This window comes from Pinus tabuliformis, chromosome 8 (assembly GCF_031772625.1).
Source record: "Pinus tabuliformis cultivar Carrire ecotype Pingquan chromosome 8, CPIR1, whole genome shotgun sequence".
NCBI lineage: Eukaryota > Viridiplantae > Streptophyta > Pinopsida > Pinales > Pinaceae > Pinus > Pinus tabuliformis.
The window spans coordinates 1,375,775,683-1,375,795,102 of NC_142294.1; the positions used below are offsets into that span (position 1 = coordinate 1,375,775,683).

At 37.8% G+C, this 19,420-nt stretch overlaps 1 protein-coding gene across 1 annotated transcript in view; it reads right to left on the reverse strand.

The window, feature by feature from the left end:
* Window positions 1-19,420, reverse strand: part of APC4 (Transducin/WD40 repeat-like superfamily protein) — a 465,104-nt gene that overhangs the window by 81,532 nt on the left and 364,152 nt on the right. Inside the window, exons 16-18 of the mRNA XM_089373770.1 lie at window positions 17,728-17,961; window positions 17,454-17,609; window positions 2,975-3,056 (exon numbers count right to left, since the gene is read on the reverse strand). Of these exons, the coding sequence (XP_089229896.1) occupies window positions 2,975-3,056; window positions 17,454-17,609; window positions 17,728-17,961 (472 nt within the window). The remainder of the gene's footprint in view (window positions 1-2,974; window positions 3,057-17,453; window positions 17,610-17,727; window positions 17,962-19,420) is intronic.

Below are 19,420 nucleotides of genomic sequence, written 5' to 3' on the forward strand. Positions count from 1 at the left end.
TTGAGACAACTTCCTTTTTGTCATGCTTAAAAGATTCCCACACTCACCAGTCATGTGTCTTGACGCTCCACTATCTGCTAGCCACATGTCATCCTCATCTGCAAAGGAACCTATCAACGCAGAATAGTAGAAGAAATCTTTCTCACCTTTGGTCTTCTTCGGTTTTTCATCTTCTTCAACTTTTGTTGCAAAAGCATGTTGTTTCCCTTTTCTTTTCTTGTTAGCCATATTAGGACAATCTCTCTTGAAATGTCCATATTCTTGACAACCATAACATTGTATCTTTGATAAGTCTTTCTTCTTCTTAGAGGAAGAAGATCCCTTTCCTGACTTCTTATGTTGAGGTCCAAACTTCTTCTTTCCCTTGTTCTTGAAATGAGCTACAAGAGCTTGAACTTATTCATCTTGACGATCTCTAATCATCAATCTTGCTTCTTCTTGAGCACAAGATGCCCATAATTGTTCAAATGAAGGAGCTTCTTTCCAACTGCTTATGCTTGCTGCAAATGCATCCCATGATCTAGGGAGACCATTGAGTGTTGTAGTCACAAGTTCTTGATTGGGAATAGATTCTCCAATAACTTGAATTTGATCTCTTATTTGTGAAATCCTTACGAACTATGAGGTCACGATATCATCATTAGTCATCCTTGTATTTCTGAGCTCATTCTTCAAACTCATGGACTGACCAATATTCTTGATAGTGTAGAGATTTATTAGAGCATCATACATCTTCTTGGAGGTATCATGCTTTGCAATGTAGGGGATGATATGATCTCTAATGGAGTCTACTATTAGACTCGTGACAATAATGTCATCCTCTTTGAACTTCTCTTTTCTAGCTGCATCATTTGGTTCGGTAACCTTTATTGTCACAATATCTAGTACTTTTTTTACGGGTGGTTCATGGACACTTGGTGGCCACTATATCCACGGGAAAATCCAAGTAGATCAACCCGAAGGGATCTACCCATCAGCCAAACTAGCAAGGCCTAACCCCAAGGGCATCGAGGATATTTGACCCAATGACCTCCTGATAAGCAAGGTACTTAGCAACAGGAACTCGACCAACTGAGTTATCCCTTGGGGCTACAATATCTAGTACTTTGTTCCTAACAAGAATAAGATCTATCTTGACTTTCCAATCCCTGAAGTTTGATGCTCCCTCTAACCTATTTTCATAATTCATAGAGGAAGCCATGGATGTCAATGTACAAGAAGGACTTCCAAGAATTCTCTCTCTAGGGTTTCTGAAAAGGTGAACTCAATGTTCCTTCCTTCAAAGCTTTGATACCATGTAGATTTTCTAGTACAATTAGGGTTAGCACAATGTTTCTAAAATTTTGATAATTATTTTTGATGTACAACTTTTATTTTATCCAATGTATATCATTCAACAATTATACTTCAGAAATTCAACAATAAAGAACAATAGAATAGTAGATATCACAATGCACAAAAGAGACAAGATTTACCCTAGGAAAACCCACTATGGGGAAAACCCCAGCAACCTTTTCAATAGACCAATTCTTCCTATTCAATAAGAGACAGACCTACACCTATGGACAACCCTGGTCTTCTACTTCAAGTATGGTTACCCTAACTGATCCTCTACTTCGTTATGTCTTAACTAATCTAGAAATTTTGGCCTCCAACAACTGTCCAGTAACCCAAAAGTTTGGCCCCTAGAAAAATTCGACCCTCCTACAATAGTTGCCCCAGAAAGATGCGAATCATGGAGAGAGGGACTAAACCACATGTGCGAGATGCTAGAAAGAGAGAGAAGATTTCATCCTTCTTTGTCCTCTTTGTCCTTCATTGATTTTGCCCAGAACTGTCTTGAGTGAGGAAGTCGAATTGACCAAATGAGGAGCTCTAGCTGCCTTTATATAATAGTCTGTCTAGGGTGAATGTATCCGTCTCTTGGCCATGGTAGACTTGACTTGGACGGAAGCCAACTTGTCAGTTTTGGAGCCAAATTTTTCCTTCAAAAATATTCAAATTTATATCTTTTAAAAGTCGCAATGGGACTTTGACTCAAAATAAATTTTCCTTTAACTCGAGCATTTATAAATATGCTTTACAATGATAAATATAATTACATCAAGTGACCAAAAGTACATTATGAAGACTGACCATAGTTACAAATTCAACATATGCATTGGTACCTACTTTCAACTATGTTCTCAACTTCTGTTAGAATTGCAGCTAATTGTGCCAAGGGACAAATAAAACTCAACCTCACAAAAGAAATGATTTCTTCATCAATCACTTAGAAATAACCATATTTTGCTTGATGTCAAGATATACAAATGAATAGTTAATTAATCTCATGAATCCCATAAGCTTCTACAATCCTATATTCATTTAAATCTAATGTGTTTTCCTCGTTTATATTCATTCACTATGTTTGGCTACCTTCTTCATGTCCCACATATCTTATACACATTTATCATTTAGAGTTGCCAAATGTTGGTCTTATTTGTATTTCATGTTATTGAAGAAACCAAAAAGTCATCTTGCATTTCCTTGCACTTATTTTAACCCTTACAAGTAATTTTTTAATTTGTTGCATTCAATAAGCTTCTTCAAAATGCCAACTTAACTATGCAAATACAAGGCATGTTTCTTGTTTACAACACGAGGTTGTATTCTACACATAGAAATGTTTTTAACAACAAATTAGTTAGTTTGTACGTTCAAATCTTTCTAAAAACTTGTTTGGCTTTTAACATGTTAGGTAAAACCCAAGAGGATAGACTAGACTATAAAAAATCATGCTACATGTAAACCTATCTCCCACTCTTCATCAGTAAAATCAATAAGAAAACAAATCAAAATATGGTCTTACACAGGGCCATAAATATTGCTGAACATAAGATTTCAATGAGTGGAAAATAGAAATAAATTTTGTGATAGAGAAATCAAAATGTTAACTGTCAAACAATACATAAAGGGTTATCCACATACATACCACTAACAAGCAAGGGCGCAACCACAGAATGTGAAATGCGACGAACTCTCCCATCCCTCATGCCTATGTTGGTATCACAAGACTGAAAGTACAAAAATGAACATAAGCATTAGAACCTCAATTACCATAAGAAATATACACTGTTTCTATGTTGGTCATACTTGTCAGTAGCATATGCATGTTTGCATAGAGTGGATTCTTCGCTAAAAATTCATTATAAAGGATAGAAATTATGCTATGCTTATGATGATTGAATGACAATTCTAAGCATACTGTGAAGATTAACTTTTCCATGGGAATAAAACATGATATTACTTTATTAACATATATGCCTATTTTAAAACATTTTAATGTTGTAGTCACTTACAACTAAGTATTTATCTCTGTTAACAGGCATTGGCCTCAAAATCCAAATTCAAATGAAACTATTACCTTGACTATTTTTCTCTGAGCTATTAAAGCCAAGCAGTTCAAAGAAAACATTATTAGTCAAGTACTTTTAGTTGTTGTAAAGACTAATATTATTGTGCAATTAAGTCGTCAACAAGTAGGCGTTGCATTGATCATAGCATGTACTGGCTTTCCAATTGCCTTATATCAGTCAATATACAGAGAGAAGTAGAAGATGCAAACATTGGTCACACACTACTAGTTTTATTGTTGATATGTAACCCTATGAGTCCACAATGCATGATCCTTTGCACTTATTTACTTAATAATGATGAAAGAATGCCTTATCCTTGCTACTAATTGTGCTTATGTCCATGCAAGTTAGACATTTACACCAGCGTTCCACGGGGAGGCATCCCCCAAGGTGGGGTGCACGCACCTCATGCTTACCTATTTTTACAGATTTTTTGTGTAGCATCAAGAGATATTCTCACATTGCTAAAGGAAATCTCCAAATCGACCTAAGAGAAATTAAATAAAAGTTAATCTTTTATTTTTATTTTGGAGCATCATGTAGGCACAAAAGGAAAAGTTGGCCCCGCCATGAAAGGGTGTATCCCTTGAGCAAATTCACACTGATTCGATCAGTATATATACATGATGTGACACTTCATTTTCCTCAATTCAGTCATCATGTCTTCTCTCTCCTAGAGCAGTTTGCAGGAGGGCAGTTTGAACACATTTGACCGAGCTGAAGGAAGTTCGTTTTGGGCCAAGTTTGACCATAACTGAGCTGCAGGAGGCCAAATTTGACCACAGTCAACCACAATTAATGGCAGGAGCCACGGACGAATTTGACTGCAGGTCCGAGTTTGGCTAGGTTGGTTTGACCATAGATTTTGAACAGTTTGACTATTGCTGACTTTTGACTATTTTGAACAGTTTGACTTGCCTTGATTTGCTGGAATTTGACCAGATTCGTCTATTATTTTGACCTGGGTATTGGCATTGATTTCTAGACAATTATCGATTTGTAAACCATGCTGAAGAATAATTTCCCTTAAGAAAAGTTGTTGGGTTTGTTAGAATTGTAAATAGGTTCAGTCTTCATAATTGTCATTATACTTGCGTATTTTATGTAAAAACAAAAAGAAGAAAAAATATTATTATTTTATTATCAAGCATGTTCTTCATGCTTTGCTTTGGTCAAAAGAAAAATATAAAAGGGCATGTTCTTCGTGTCCCTTGTGAAAAGAAGAAAATTTGAATTTTATAAATATCATTGGTCCCTCCAAGTTGCCAAGTCGACCCTCCAAGAAGCCAAGTCCACCTGCCCAAAAGACGTGTTCTTTAAGATGCGGGAACAACCATATATTCAAACCTATCTTCCAACATTTGGCAACCAATTCGGTGGTCTTCTATGACAGATCTAGAGGCACATATGCGAGCTATCTATGGCAAATTCTGAGGTATATATGTGAGCTACCTGTGGCAGATCATGAGGCATAAACTTCTGAAGTAAAGTGAGATACTTGTGGTGCCTGTTCTCTGTGATATGCGGATCTCTGAGGCACTGTTCATGTGAACAATACAAAAAGGCTAAAATAAAGAGCAAGATTCGAGCTCCTGTTGCGGGCAAACATTTGGCATTTTATGAATAGTTCTGTGGACAATCTTGTGGGCTTTCCAGTGGAAAGACATGTGGCATATTGTGATCATATCTATTGACAGAATTGTGACAGAATTTGGGTTATTAAAAGAGGGTTGACGTGGCACTTGGAATCCTGGTTAGTTTGACTTGGATTTCTCTTGTCGATAAAGAATCAATAAGGAAAGCATTGACGGGTTTTCCCCTTGTGGGTTTTTCCCTGGCCTCTGGCCTAATCTTTGGAGTCTCTTGTTTTTTTTGTGCATTGTATTTCTATAATTGATTGATGAGGTAATGAATGATGTAAAAACTATATATAGATAGATAGATAGATATATATAACCAAGTTTGGGTTTCCCAGGGTAAAAGTACTGTCTCTATTATTCATGGTTGTCTCTTTATGATCTTTACTATTTCCTTTGCATTTACTGTCGAGATTTTTTGTGTGTAATTGCTCAAGCATATCAGTGGCATGAGATAAATTGTTTGCAGATTATTAGGTAGTAATTATCAAATCAGAAAATTTGTTTCTATTGTGCTTCTTGTAGACAATTCAACATGGTATCAGAGCATTGTTGAAAGAGAAGCCATTGAAGTCAGCCTAAGAGACAAGTGTTCAGCAGCTTGACTAGATTTTGATTTCTTGTCAATTGGTGCCAAGTCTTAGAATGGAATACAGTGTTACAATTTTTAAAAGCAAGTTACTCCAAAACCAGAGGTAGCTAAGGAGAAAGCCTCCCTCACCTACTTTTATATAAAGCGAGAAGAGAGCCTATCATAACAATTGTATTAAAGTATGTTCTTTTAATATCGATGTATTCATCTTGGAGTCTTTATTCTTGTGTGGTACAAGAATTGGAAGACTTAGTGTTAGTAAACCCTAGAGAAGACTTGTGGGTTACGACCTGTATTGAAGTCTTGGATGAGAAAGTCCTAGGGTTTGTAGGATGAAACCCTAGAGCTAGACTTGGATTGTTGGATGCAAGTGGAGTTTGTGTGATGGATAGTTCGTTTATCTCCTTGATAGCATGTGGTATGACTTGGCGTTGATGCTAGCTTGTTGTTGAGCCTTTGGTGTTGCTAGATCAACATTGCATGAAGCGGGGATGAAGTGGTGACGTTTTTTGAAAGCAGGGACGCGGAAGCGTCATTTCTCAAAAATATAGGAAGCAAAGCATCTACTATATATTATATTTTTTTGCATTTATATTAAATAAAAACATACCAAATACCAAATTAGTTGTAGAAGACACAAAAACATGCATATTTTTACATAAATCAAGAATATGGCATCCAAGATTACATTGAACATCAATGATTGATTATTCGAGCATCAACCATCTAGATTCTAGCAATTACAAACACACATCAAATTTTTAAGCATATCATAAAACATAAAACATTTAGAAGATAAAATCATCAAACATTCAAGTAACGTATCTAGCAAGTGAGCAACTGTCAACATGAGTCATGTCCAAAATTCAATAATAATGTTTACAAAAAAGGCCACTTGGCCACCACCAAGACTCAAGTACACACTGAACTAGGAAGAGTAAGACAAAACCGTTCAAATTCACAACAAGAGTCTACAAGTCTAATCTATGACAAAAGTAGTAAATTGTGAATATATCTACTAATCTCTCCTTCTTCCACCATGAACAGGATGTCAGCCTCCACGTGGAGGCAATGAAGAAGATGGCACTCTGGAAATTGTGGCAGTGATTGTGGAACTAATGAAGATGAAGCCCCTGCTGTTGGTGTTGAAGCATGGACCCTGGGAACCAAGGGACCGAATGGGGGTGGCATCTCAGCGCGTTCATCATCATCCTAGATAAGAGCATCCTCCAATTACTCTAATCGCAACACTCCATCCTCCAAATTGGGCTCCTCTGGATTTTTGTCCCAAACCTTAAGGTCTTTATTAGTCTTTGCATCATCACAGTAATGGGACAACAACCACAAGTTGTAGTGAACATAAACCAAGCTCTATGCCCAGTCTAAATTTAACTTGTTCCTTTTAACACTGTGGATGAAAGAATAAGAGCTCCAACACCTCTCTGCAGAAGAAGTGTTTACGACCTGTGATAGCACCCACAATGCCAAAGTTTGTATAAGTGGAGTAGCACCTCCATGCATGTTCCACCACTCAAGAGACAAAAAATTCTCTCGATCTCTAATTGCATGCATGCTCCCAAATGGACCAGTGTTAAGTGAATAGTTGCTCACATGTTTCCGTACCATGGCAACCTCCTCCTCATCAGGGACTAATTTATCCAATGCTTTCATATAACTAGATAGAACCTCTGGATCTAGGTGTGGTTTTTTCCTGCTCCCCCCCCAGGTGTTGGTGTTGAAAGCCATGATGGATGATAGTATTTAGGTGTCAAAACATATGCTGAGGCATGCAATTGAATGATTAGCATATCCTGTCATTTTTCCACCTCTGCACGAATATAATTATACAAGGTGATATCTCTAGGCTCAACAATGTCTTTAATCTGCCCCAACATGTTATCCATTTGCTCATACACCTCCCCAATTATTGGTCGATCTAAATCTGCAAACTTGATCATGTAATAAATTGGTTTGGTGAATTGCAAAACATATTTAATCTGTGACCAAAAGTAACTGTCAAGAATAGTGTCCTTGGCTACATTAGCACCATCTCTATCAGTGTTAATTTCCTCCCATGATTCAGAGGTCACCATATTAGTTAAAGCCTGTCTCACCTTCACTAGCCGCCTAAAGGTGAGGTAACAACTACCAAATCTTGTTTTTGCAAGTTTAAGCAACTACAGCTTGGAGTAAGTGCCATAAAAGTAGTTTACCCTTGTATGCCCTGTGAAGAATTTAATGAGTTGTTTCCCTCTCTTATAAAGCTCATTAATCCATCCACATTCTTTATGCTTCACAATATCATGCATTAAAAGGTTCAATGTGTGCACCAAGCACCCAGACCAAAAGATGAGTAGATAAGTACTTTCAATAATTTTTCTTGTTGCCTTACAATTCGTTGCATTATTAGTGATCACTTGAACCACATTATTAGGACCAACATCTTTGAGTGATTGCAATAGGATATCTACAATGTTTTGGGCAGTTGCACTCATAGCGGAGGAGTCAGGATATGTGATAAACACTGCACCACTAGAAGAAACACCAAGAACATTTATCAAATGTTGGTTTCTAACATTTGTCCACCCATCTAATACAATGGATACCCCACAATCCACCCACTCATATGTAACACGTGTCAAATCTCTTTGAACTTTTGCTTTTTCTCTTTCTAATAACATTGTTCTAGCTTTCTCATAGCTGGGGCTCTTATATCCTTTTGGGGATTAATTGATGGCGTTAACCATATCAGCGTTATGGCGGAGCACACCCCCCCCCCCACACGCCCCCGCTCCCAATTCGCGCTCCAAGTGGGAGCAACTCGAGAGCACACTCCCGAAATCGCTCCCGACAAAAAGAAAACGCTCCCTAGTTTTTCAGGAGCGTTAAGTCTTTTTTGCAAAAAAAAAGTTGCAGCAATATTCTGAATGCAATTTTTTTCAAAGAAACAAATAAGTTTTGTGTGGGGAAACCTAATGATCAAGCCTATGGCCCTAGTATTGATATCTGATTCATGGTATTGTTAAATTCTTAAAGTAAAAGTTACATTCTCCTTAATCCTCATTTTCATCATTTTACTTAAATTTTTAACATTACTGAGAAATGACTCAGGATGTTTGAGTGGTTTCAACCTCATTGGATTTCATATGGAGAAAGTAGAATTTTAGATTTCATTCAAAATCCAGCAGACTTATCAGTTTTCCAGGATTTCAAGATTGGGGCATTGCAATGTTCCCATTGGATTTTGTCATGTATTAGGTTATGGAAATCGTATTTAATCAAGAGCACCAATCCCTCTATGTACCTTGATGTTAGTGACATTGGTTGTCGAACTCCTCTATCGTTACCCTCCTAAAAATGTACGCATCACTCGAACAAAATATTTACTTGACATTGTTGAAATTTCTAAGTCTGACACATTAGAAATCCCTATTGCATTATTTGGTTTAATTTCTCCTACTTGTTCATTCCATTAATAAGTTATTTATAAATATAAATACTGAAATAAACACAAATGCAGCCTTAACTCATATACAGATCAACAACTAAAATAACTGAGACAAACACACAAGGGACACCGTTATTTTTGGACAATCGTCCCCGGAAAAAACCCAATGCGAGAAAACCAGTGCAGCAAATATGAGAGTTTTATTATTATGCAGTTTCTGAATACAACTAGGGTACCAGAAATGGCTCACCCAACAGAGAATGCCCTTGGCAGAAGTACGTCTCCACGGAGACAGATATTTTGGTTGATCAGTCACCGGATGAACGATCTCACAGCAACTACAGTAGCTCCTTAGCTGGACAGCGAAAGCCGCTCCAAGCTTCTCTACTGCTCTGCGTCACTCTGCAAGGACTGCATCACCCTTCCCAACTCACCAGCACTTAGTCTGCCCCACGAAAAATCTCCCAGCACTAGCTCTTGGCCCTGCGTCAATTCTACTAGCCTCTACACAACTACTGAAGTTTATGCGCCAACCCCTTGGCTCTCCTCGTCAACTCTCAGACCCTCTGCGTCACCCACACTAGCCTCTTTAGCCTCTGCGTAGCTCCCAGCTGCCTCTGCATCAGCCTCTCCAGGCTCTACACTATCTCTCTAGCACTATCTCTACCTCTCTGCTATGTATTCTCGGCCTTATGCTGAACTGCCCCTCGCTGCAACAGATCACTAGCTCGATTCTCTCAGCAAAACCCTGCTCCAGAAAATCAAACTGACTGATCAATTTGGTGTATCTCCAACTGACCCTCAAGCCTCCTCTTATACTTTTCCTGTTGAGTCTTCAACGACCGAGATTAAGTCCCTAATCAACGGCTAAGATTAGATTTGGCTTGATCCTCGTCTCTTCGAACCTTCTAACCCAAAATTATATTAATACACATTAATATTTTAATTTTCCTAAGTTCATACTTTGGACCCCATTAAAAATATTAATTATTTTAATATCTCCTCATCCAGATAGAATTTCTCCAAACGATTTCTAGCTTTTGGAGATCTCATGTGCTTTAGCCTCACCACAAATTTTCATGGCTAGAGCACACTCGATGCTACCACAAATCAACACTCCCTCTTAGCGAGGAATGTTCTCTAGTAATGCTCCATAACTAAAACATCGCATTGATCCTCTACACTAGTACCTATGTTGATGCTTTTCCTGCTACCTCACATCATCTGCACTACTGCTTCCTGTACTGCTGCCCATGACACTGCCACTGCCACTGCTACATCTGTACTGAAGCTCCCTCTCAATATGTTGCCCATGTTGTCCTCTGCACTGCCACTGCTAACTGCTACACTACAACTCAGTTACCGAGAAGTAGGTAACTAACTTCTCCCAAATACTGACATCCCAGTCAGTCGGGAAGCCTCGTGAAACTGAAGCTGCCTTTGCTGCTATCATGTGCTCCCTCTGCCGCCATTGCATTGTTGCATATACCTTCGTGCCTCTCGCAGTGCTGCAACCTCCACTGCACTGCTTCAGATTTTTGCATCCAAGCATTGCCTTGCTACTCCACTATAATTTGCTCCACCCGACCCCTGTCATCCTACTATTATCGTTAAGGGATCCCATGTTGATTTGGGGTCGCATCAGATGTGATCTAGCCATGAAAATTGGTGGAGAGGCTAAAGCACAGGAGATCTCCAAGACCCATAAATGGTTTGGGCAGATTCTAACTGGTTTCAGAGATATTAAAATAATTAATATTTTTAATGGAATTCCTAAGTCTAAACTTAGAAAAAATAAAATATTAATGGGTATTAATCTATGTTGCATGAGTTTCTAGAACGTGGGAACGTTGGGAACTTGGGTACGGGTGTCAGGAATGGCTAGAGGTTTCCCCAAAATTTACAGGAAACGGCTAATCGGGAGCAGTAATATTATATAATAAAAAAATTAAAAATATATTTTTAATTATATAATTTATATAATAATCAAAATTAATATTAAATCAAAATATTCAAATATTAAAATCAATTTAAATATATAATCTCTCTTATATATAAATATATTCTCTGGGTGTCCCTCTCCCTGAGTCTCTCCCTTTTATATATATAAAATATTAAAATGTCAAGTTCATTATGAGTTCTCTGACACATGACCAGTCTTTGAAACAATCTGCCTTAAAAATACAAAGGAACAATTTTACCTATGTTTCTCTAGTTATTCTTAAGAGAAAAAGTAAAGCAACTCTAATGGTTAAGCATTGACTACCACATACAATATGCACACAATCTTCTGTGATATATATACATAAACAACAAAATAAATACTCATCGGCATGACATCCTAGATATCGCCCTTACATTGAGGTGTCACACACTTCCTTAACTCATCAAGAGATTGCTCCAGTTTCTCAATTAAGGATATCGGTGTTAAGGATGTCTTTGGCCTTTCTTCCTACGGAGGTTTCAACAAAGGCTCATGTTTTGTGGGTAGTTCAACATATTTGTCTACAGGTTTTGTATTCCCCAACCCTAGGGAACGCCGAAACTCCAAAAAAAATAGTCTTCAAACCTCCCGGAACTTTCCCAAGCTCCCATTGACGCTCCCACTAAAAAGGGAACGTTCCATACAATTCCAAAGCTTTCGGGAATGCGGGAACCAATGGAACAGGTTTCCCACCTCTAGGGAACGGTTCTCGTGTAACAGAGGTATTAATATAAAACTGGGTTAGAAGGTTCCAAAAGTCATGGATCAAGCCAAATCTAATCTTAGCCGTTGATTAGAAATTTAATCTCGGCCATTGAAGGACCAACGAGAAAAGTATAAGAGGTGGCTTGAGGGGCAATTGGAGAATACACCAGAGTGATCAGTCATCCATTTTACTAGAGCGGGGTTGCTAAGCAAAAGTGAAACAGTGATCAACAGCGAGGGGCAGTGAATACTTGCAGAGAGGCAGAGTTAGTACCAGAGAGAGCGCAAAGCCTGGAGAAGTTGACTCAGAGGCAGCTGGGTGCTATGTAGAGGTAGTTGGGAGACTGTGCAGAGCCAGAAGAGGCCAGCGTAAGTGACGCAGAGGCTTCAGTAGTTGTGCAGAGGCTAGCAAAGCTGACGCACGGCCAAGAGACAGTGCTGGGAAGATTTTCGTGGGGAAAACTGTGCTGGTGAGACGGGAAGGGTGACGTAATCCCTATCAGAGTGACGCAGAGCAGTGGAAGCTACAATTGTTGTTGTGGGATCTTTCATACGGTGATTGATCAGCCGGAATATCTGTCTCCGAGGAGAGGTACTACTGTCGATGGCTTTCTCTGTTGGGTGAGCCATTTCTGGCACCTTGGTTGTATTCTGAAAACTGCATAATAATAAAACCCTCTAAATAGCTAAACCGGTTTTCCCGCATTCTGTTTTTTCCAGGGACATTGGTCCAAAAATAACGATGTCACTTGTGTGGTTGTTTTCTTTCAGTTGATGATCTATAGATGATGATACTGTACTTGTGTTTATTTTCAGTATTTACATGGTAAATAACTTGTTAAGTAATTAAACAAGTAGGAAGAAATAAACCAGAAAGTACAGGAAGAATTTCTAACGGGTTAAACTTAGAAATTCCAACATCCCGTAGTAGATATGATCCAAGAGTTTGGGCACCTCAAGGATCCTGCCCCTAGTATGTAGTCCTCCTGACTACAACCCGATGTCACCCCACCTCTTCTCTAGAGGTGCATGAACACTCATGGCACAATCATCATCAGTCTCGACCTCTTTTTTTGCCTTAGCTGGAGCTGCCTTTGAATCGGAAGCCTCTCCCTTGTTTTTCTTCCTGGGACACTAGGATGCATAATGTCCCAGCTCCTCACAACGAAAGCACTTTACCTTAGAGATGTCTTTCTTCTTCCTCTTCCCTTGTTGTCCCGCAGATGCTAGAGCCGCATCCTCCTCCTCCTCTTTCTTGATTCAACCTCCCTTGCCACTACTCCCCGCCTTAGTCATCCTCCTGATCTCTTCCTGGCGAAGAGCTGCCCACATCTCCTCCTAACCGAGAAGAGTATCCCTGCCCAAAATACTTTGGACAAATGTCTCCCACTCCTCGAAGACTGCATCCAGGACAGTCCTGACCATAAATTCTGGATCCAGTGTAGACCCCACAGAAGTAAGTTGGTTGCAAATCTCCTGCAACCTGAGAAGGAATGGATCTATCTTCTCTCCCTTCTGTATCTGATACGACCGCATCTGATTCTCCAATAGCATCTTCCGTTGCACGGAAGAGCCCTGGTATAAGGTGATTAAGGTGTCCCACATCTCCTTTGTTGTGTTCTTTTCAGCAATATGTGGTATGACATGATCTTTGACCCCGTCTAGGATCATGCACTTTGCCCTCGCCATTGCATCCTCATACCTCTCATTCTCAGCTGGGTCAACTGGGATAGCCACTACTTTCAAGGCAAAGTCCTTGATGCGATGTCGATCCAGGGTTGCCAGGATCCTGGCCTTCCAGATGACAAAGTTGGAAGCCCCATCCAACCAATCCTGATCCCTCAGTCCGTTCACTGCCATTTCAGCTCTTCTGGACTCCCTCTGAGTCTCAACTCCCCTCCTAGAAATATCCCTCTTAAGTCTTGATTTCCCTCCTACAAATCCTTTGGCCAGTTGTCGAACCGTTCCTCTCCAATCCTCCTTGCAACTGCAACTTGGATCTAGATTCCCTGGCTAGAAATCCGTCGAGCTAGTGACTCCCTCTACCTTGGTCCTGCCTCCCTAGACATTGTTCTACTTCAACAGAAACAACGTCCTACCATCTCCTCAAATGACAATCTGCCCAGAGCTCCCCAAGCTCGGGCAACTTTAGAAACAAAGCCTTTCAGGCTCTGTGCAATCCCGGCAAAGGCTGAATCTTCTCCTCCTGGCCAAAGCGTTGATCCTTCCTAGCTAAGAAAGATGACTGGGCACTGCGTAGGTCTGATCTGCCCCTCTTTGCCTCTGCGTTGACCCTCCTCCTAGCTCGAAACGATGATGCAGGCTCTGCGTCACTTCCTCTCTAGTTTCTTCTACTCAAGAACAACGTTGTCTCTCGAGACCGTTGCTACTGATGTAAATTCTTCAGATTACTGCTAGTGCCTTCAGTTCTCCTGTGATCTGCAACCCTCTGATACCATGTTGAAATTTCAAATTCTGACACGTTAGAAATCCAACCTGCATTATCTGGTTTAACTTCTCCTACTTGTTCATTCCATTAACAAGTTATTTATAAATATAAATATTGAAATAAACACAAATGTGGCCTTAACTCATATACAAATCAGGGACTAAAATAACTGAGACAAACACACAAGGGACACTGTTATTTTTGGAAAATCATCCCCGTAAAAACCCAATGCGCAAAACTTATGCAGCAGATATTAGGGTTTTATTATTATGCAGTTTTTGAATACAAATACAGTGCCAGAAATGGCTCACCCAACAGAGAATGCCCTTAGCAGAAGAACCTCTCCTCAGAGACAGATATTCTGGTTGATCAGTCACCGGATGAACGATCCCACAGCAACTACAGCAGCTCCTTAGCTGGACAGTGAAAGCTGCTCCAAGCTTCTCTACTACTCCGCGTCACTCTGCAAGGATTGCGTCACCCTTCCCAGCTCACCAACACTCAGTCTACCCCACGAAAAATCTCTTGGCCTTGCATCAACTCTGATAGTCTCTACATAGCTACTGAAGCCTTTGTGTCAGCGCCTTGGCTCTCTCCGTTAGCTCTCAAACCCTCTGTGTCACCCATGCTGGCCTCTTCAACCTTTGCGTAGCTCCCAGTTGCCTCTGCGTCAGCCTCTCCAGGCTTTGCGTTGTCTCTCTGGCACTATCTCTGCCTCTCTGCTATGTATTCTCAGCCTCATGTCGAACTGCCCCTCGTTGTAACAGATCACTAGCGCGATTCTCTCAACAACACCCTGCTCTAGAAAATCAAACTGATTGATCAATTTGGTGCATCTCCAATTGACCCTCAAGCCTCCTCTTATACTTTTCCTGTTGAGTCTTCAACAACCGAGATTAAGTCCCTAAACAATGGCTAAGATTAGATTTGGATTGATCCTTGTCTCTTGGAACCTTCTAACCCAAAATTATATTAATACACATTAATATTTTAATTTTCCTATGTTTATACTTAGGACCCTATTAAAAATATTAATTATTTTAATATCTCCTCATTCGGGTAGAATCTCTACAAACGATTTCTAAGTTTTGGAGATCTCATGTGCTTTAGCCTCTCCACCAATTTTCATGGCTAGAGCACATCTAATGCTACTACAAATCAACAGACATGCTATGCTTTTTCTATCTTATGTTAATGCTTAGGAAAGGTGATATTAATGACAAAGATACCTCTGGATATTAATGCTTAGAGGGTGGTATTAATGACAAAGATCCTGATTTTCCAACAAGACCAAAAAATTAATCATTTCTTGTCGCAGCAAGAGGCCCAAGCATTAATAATAGATAATAGATTTACTTGTCTTTTCTAGTTTCTATTTTAGTAGATAATAGATTAATATTTTCCTCAGTTTAGACTTAGGAATCCCATTAAAAATACTAATTATTTTAATAAAATACAATCTGGGTGGAATTTCACCAAGCGCTTTCTGGGTTCTTTAGAACTCATGCGCCTTAGCCTCTCCACCAATTTTCAAGGCTAGAGAACTTCCGATGCTACCAAAAACTAACAGAGCATTGATTAAATTTGTAAACCAATGGGACAAAAAATGGAGGAAATTTAGAATCCAAATCGACAAAAAACTTCGAGAATGCTACATTTAAAATACCCTAACAACGTAAGTGTTAAACACCACATTCAAAAAGGGAAAGATAGCAATGAAAACTATAGATTTCCCTCGTTTTTTTTATGGAAAACGGTCACAATAGCCTCAAAGCTCAATCCCCCTTCGCAATATTTGAAAAATGAGGTTTTAAAACCAGAAATTGGAAGTTAAACCAGAAAAAAAGGGAGCAGGGCAATAATTTGCAACAACTACTTAAATTATCACAATAATTTCAAAAATTGAATTTATAGTGATCTATAGTGGCAATATTATCACCAAGGTTTGTTTTGGTGATACTATCGCAATAATTCAGATAACATCATGAAAAGTGCAACACTTGGTACAACACTATCAATAAAACAAGGGAATTGCCTTTTCTATTAACTTTTCAATGATATTTTGAGAAATATATAAACAACAAAAACATAATATCGAAGAATAATATGTTATTTTAATGTCAAGAGGACAATAGAATTTTTAAATTATTCTTCCAAGTCAATGAAACTCGTGAAGAGGAGAAGGATGGCTAAGATTGTCATAATATAATTAATCTACAATAATAATAATTACAACTAAGAGTCAAATTTATTCGCTGAGAAGTATTATAATGATAATTGTACACCCTACACTGTATTCTGAAAATCATTTCAGCTTATGATATCCAATATATTTCATATCCCTATTACAGTTCTACTTAACATAAATGTAGCAATTTCAAGGTATGCAACATTAAGTAATAGGGTTCACTTCAAACAAGCATATCACACAACCACCATAACTGACACTTATGACTCTAGGTACATATTTCCTAGTTTTCATTTACAAAACAATGTCTAGCATCCAATATGTTGGTTCCATCTTTCTCGAACAGAAGCTATGTAGATTCCATGCAGTGTATCGAACATTCATATATACTCACAGATCCTTATTGACTTCTCAATGCATAGTTATAGCCATTGCAGTTTTAACTTTTAACAAATACACCAATTGTAGAACCTGAACAAACACTATAAATGTTTTTTCCTCACATGGTCTTTACTGTGGGTGCAATATAAGTATCGATTACTTATTAAATTTTTTCATTCTTTCCAAGTTATTGTCTTCAAAGCATAGTAATAGAGCAAGTCTCAAGAATACTTGTATGCCACAAAAGTTTCTGTTTTACAAGAAAAATAAAAACAGCACATTTTCCACCCATAGATAATTAAAATAATAAAATGATTGAGATTCATACTCCATATTCTCAATAACTTTATTTCTACTAATGAAATCAATATTATCTCAGGAAGAAGGGAAACTCTATATTTTTGTGTTTCTTAATACCCAAGTTTAATATATAAAGATATGGCTTCAGATAGGCACGATTTCAAGCATCAATAATGCATGGGCCTTTTGGAAAACATTCACTTACATGAACATAGTTCATGTTTCAAGTTACAACAATGATGCAATGCATAGCGTTAAAAGTATGTCTTTTACAAGATTCATTTAGTACTTTTATAACAAAGTCATTGATACCAGAGATAATATAACAAAAAGGAAACATTCAAAGAGAAAAATGTGGTAAATTATTGTACCTCTGCATGGAATATTTCCAAAACGGGAGCATATAATGGAACAACTGAAAGTGGGACAAATGGAAGATTTCTCATTGGAAGAAGCATCAACCATGAATTTCCAGCTGTCGCATCAGTTGAGCATGTTTCCTCTAGTAGTAAAACTATTTGATCCTCCTATTTAAAACAAAATAATGGATGATAAATGATAATAAGAGATGCCAAAAGATATTTGCCAGCAGAGATAAAGCAAGGGATGAACTTTACACAAGTAACTGTAGTATCACTCAGTTACCTTATATAGAGCTAGATCAGTGCAGTGAAACCTGTTCTCAAAAGACAAAGCAACTACTTCAATTTCGTTTTTCATTGAGTGAGTCCTCTGGAAATTTCTAGCTCTTGGGAACCCCCGTACAATCACCAAAATACTGGATTCATTTGAAGTAGTTTCACTAGGCATCCTAAAGCAAATATAATCCTGAATGAAACCTTCTGATTTTTGATGCTTCGATTGCCCATCTTCAACTTTCTGCCAAAATTGGAAAATGTAGCATATAAGAAATGAACAATAAAGGTGTTGTAAAAGGAAATAAGGTTTAAAAGATATAGACCATGCCACAAGGACAACAAGGTTTATTTAGAAGTGCTCTAAAAAGTAGACACTGAAAATCCGATAATAAAGTTATCCAATCAATTGACAAGTCCAGTACTGACGACATGGATATAAGCAGCATAAATAAAGGCACAAATAACCTTCTCAAAGTCATATGCTATGGATTATAAGAAAATCCCAAATGTTTATAGAACTATAGCCTGACCATATAAAACAATAAGCATTCTTCAACTACAATCAAGATGGAAGATCTATGCAAGACTATTGCAGAAATGATAGAGTTAACATGTTTAAATCTAAAGTTTCAAGTATTTAGGAAGATTATTTATGGTGTTTTCAAAAGCATTGTGGCTTGGACTTTTGTTATCCACTAATTCAATATTAAGTAACAAAATCAAAAGATTTTACAACACAAATTTGTTAACTGGGATTTTTAAATGACCTTTCATAGGAAGAACTTTGATTACTTCAGTATGAAAGGTACTCATCCTAGTGTACTTTACTAATGTGTTTTTGCAGTGTTATCAAACTCATCCATGTCGGTTATGTTGTCGCACAAAGTGTCTAGGCACCGTGACAACGCTCAGAGTAAGGGATGTAACACTTGATCCTTACTCACTCCGTTTAGACTCTCTCCTAGGCAAGTCAAGGGGGGTAGTCCCTAAGATAAATGGACAAAAAAGCCGATGGAACATGGGCTCTAGGGGATTTTAATGATGAACAACTTGATGAATTTAAAACAAGTCTCGGTCAATTACGACAGATGGATTAAGATAAGACACAATTACAAGATATAAATGACTACACACTAGTGCCTTTTATATTGAATTAACCATAGACTAACTAATAGCAAGTCATCCAAAGAAAACTTATAGATGTGGCAAAGCAATTCCAGATTTAAAATAATTTTTATTAATGACCAAGATCCAGAATTAATTAATTTTCTCTTATCGCCAATATAACTTTTGAAACATTAAACGCACTTGACAATATCAAAAAGCACATTTAATCACCAAATAACACTAAGGAACTTTAGATAAACAATTTAATTATTTCTTAGGAACTTAATTTAATGTGAAAAATGAGAAAAACAAATCAAAGGGTCAATAAAATAGATTTTTAATGGCCCATAGGCCACATTAAAAATACTTAATGTGAAAGCGCAAGTCCTTTAATTTATTTTATTCCAAATTTTAGAGTCACCAAAAAAAAAATAGATTTTTTAAATGTTTTTTAAATCTTTAAGATTTTTTACTTTTTAGGATTTTTAGAAAATTTTTAATGTTTTAGAACTTTTTAGAGTTTTTTAAATCATAAATCAAAAATAAAAATGAGAAAAATCAAATCATTAATAATAAAAACAAAATCGAAAGAA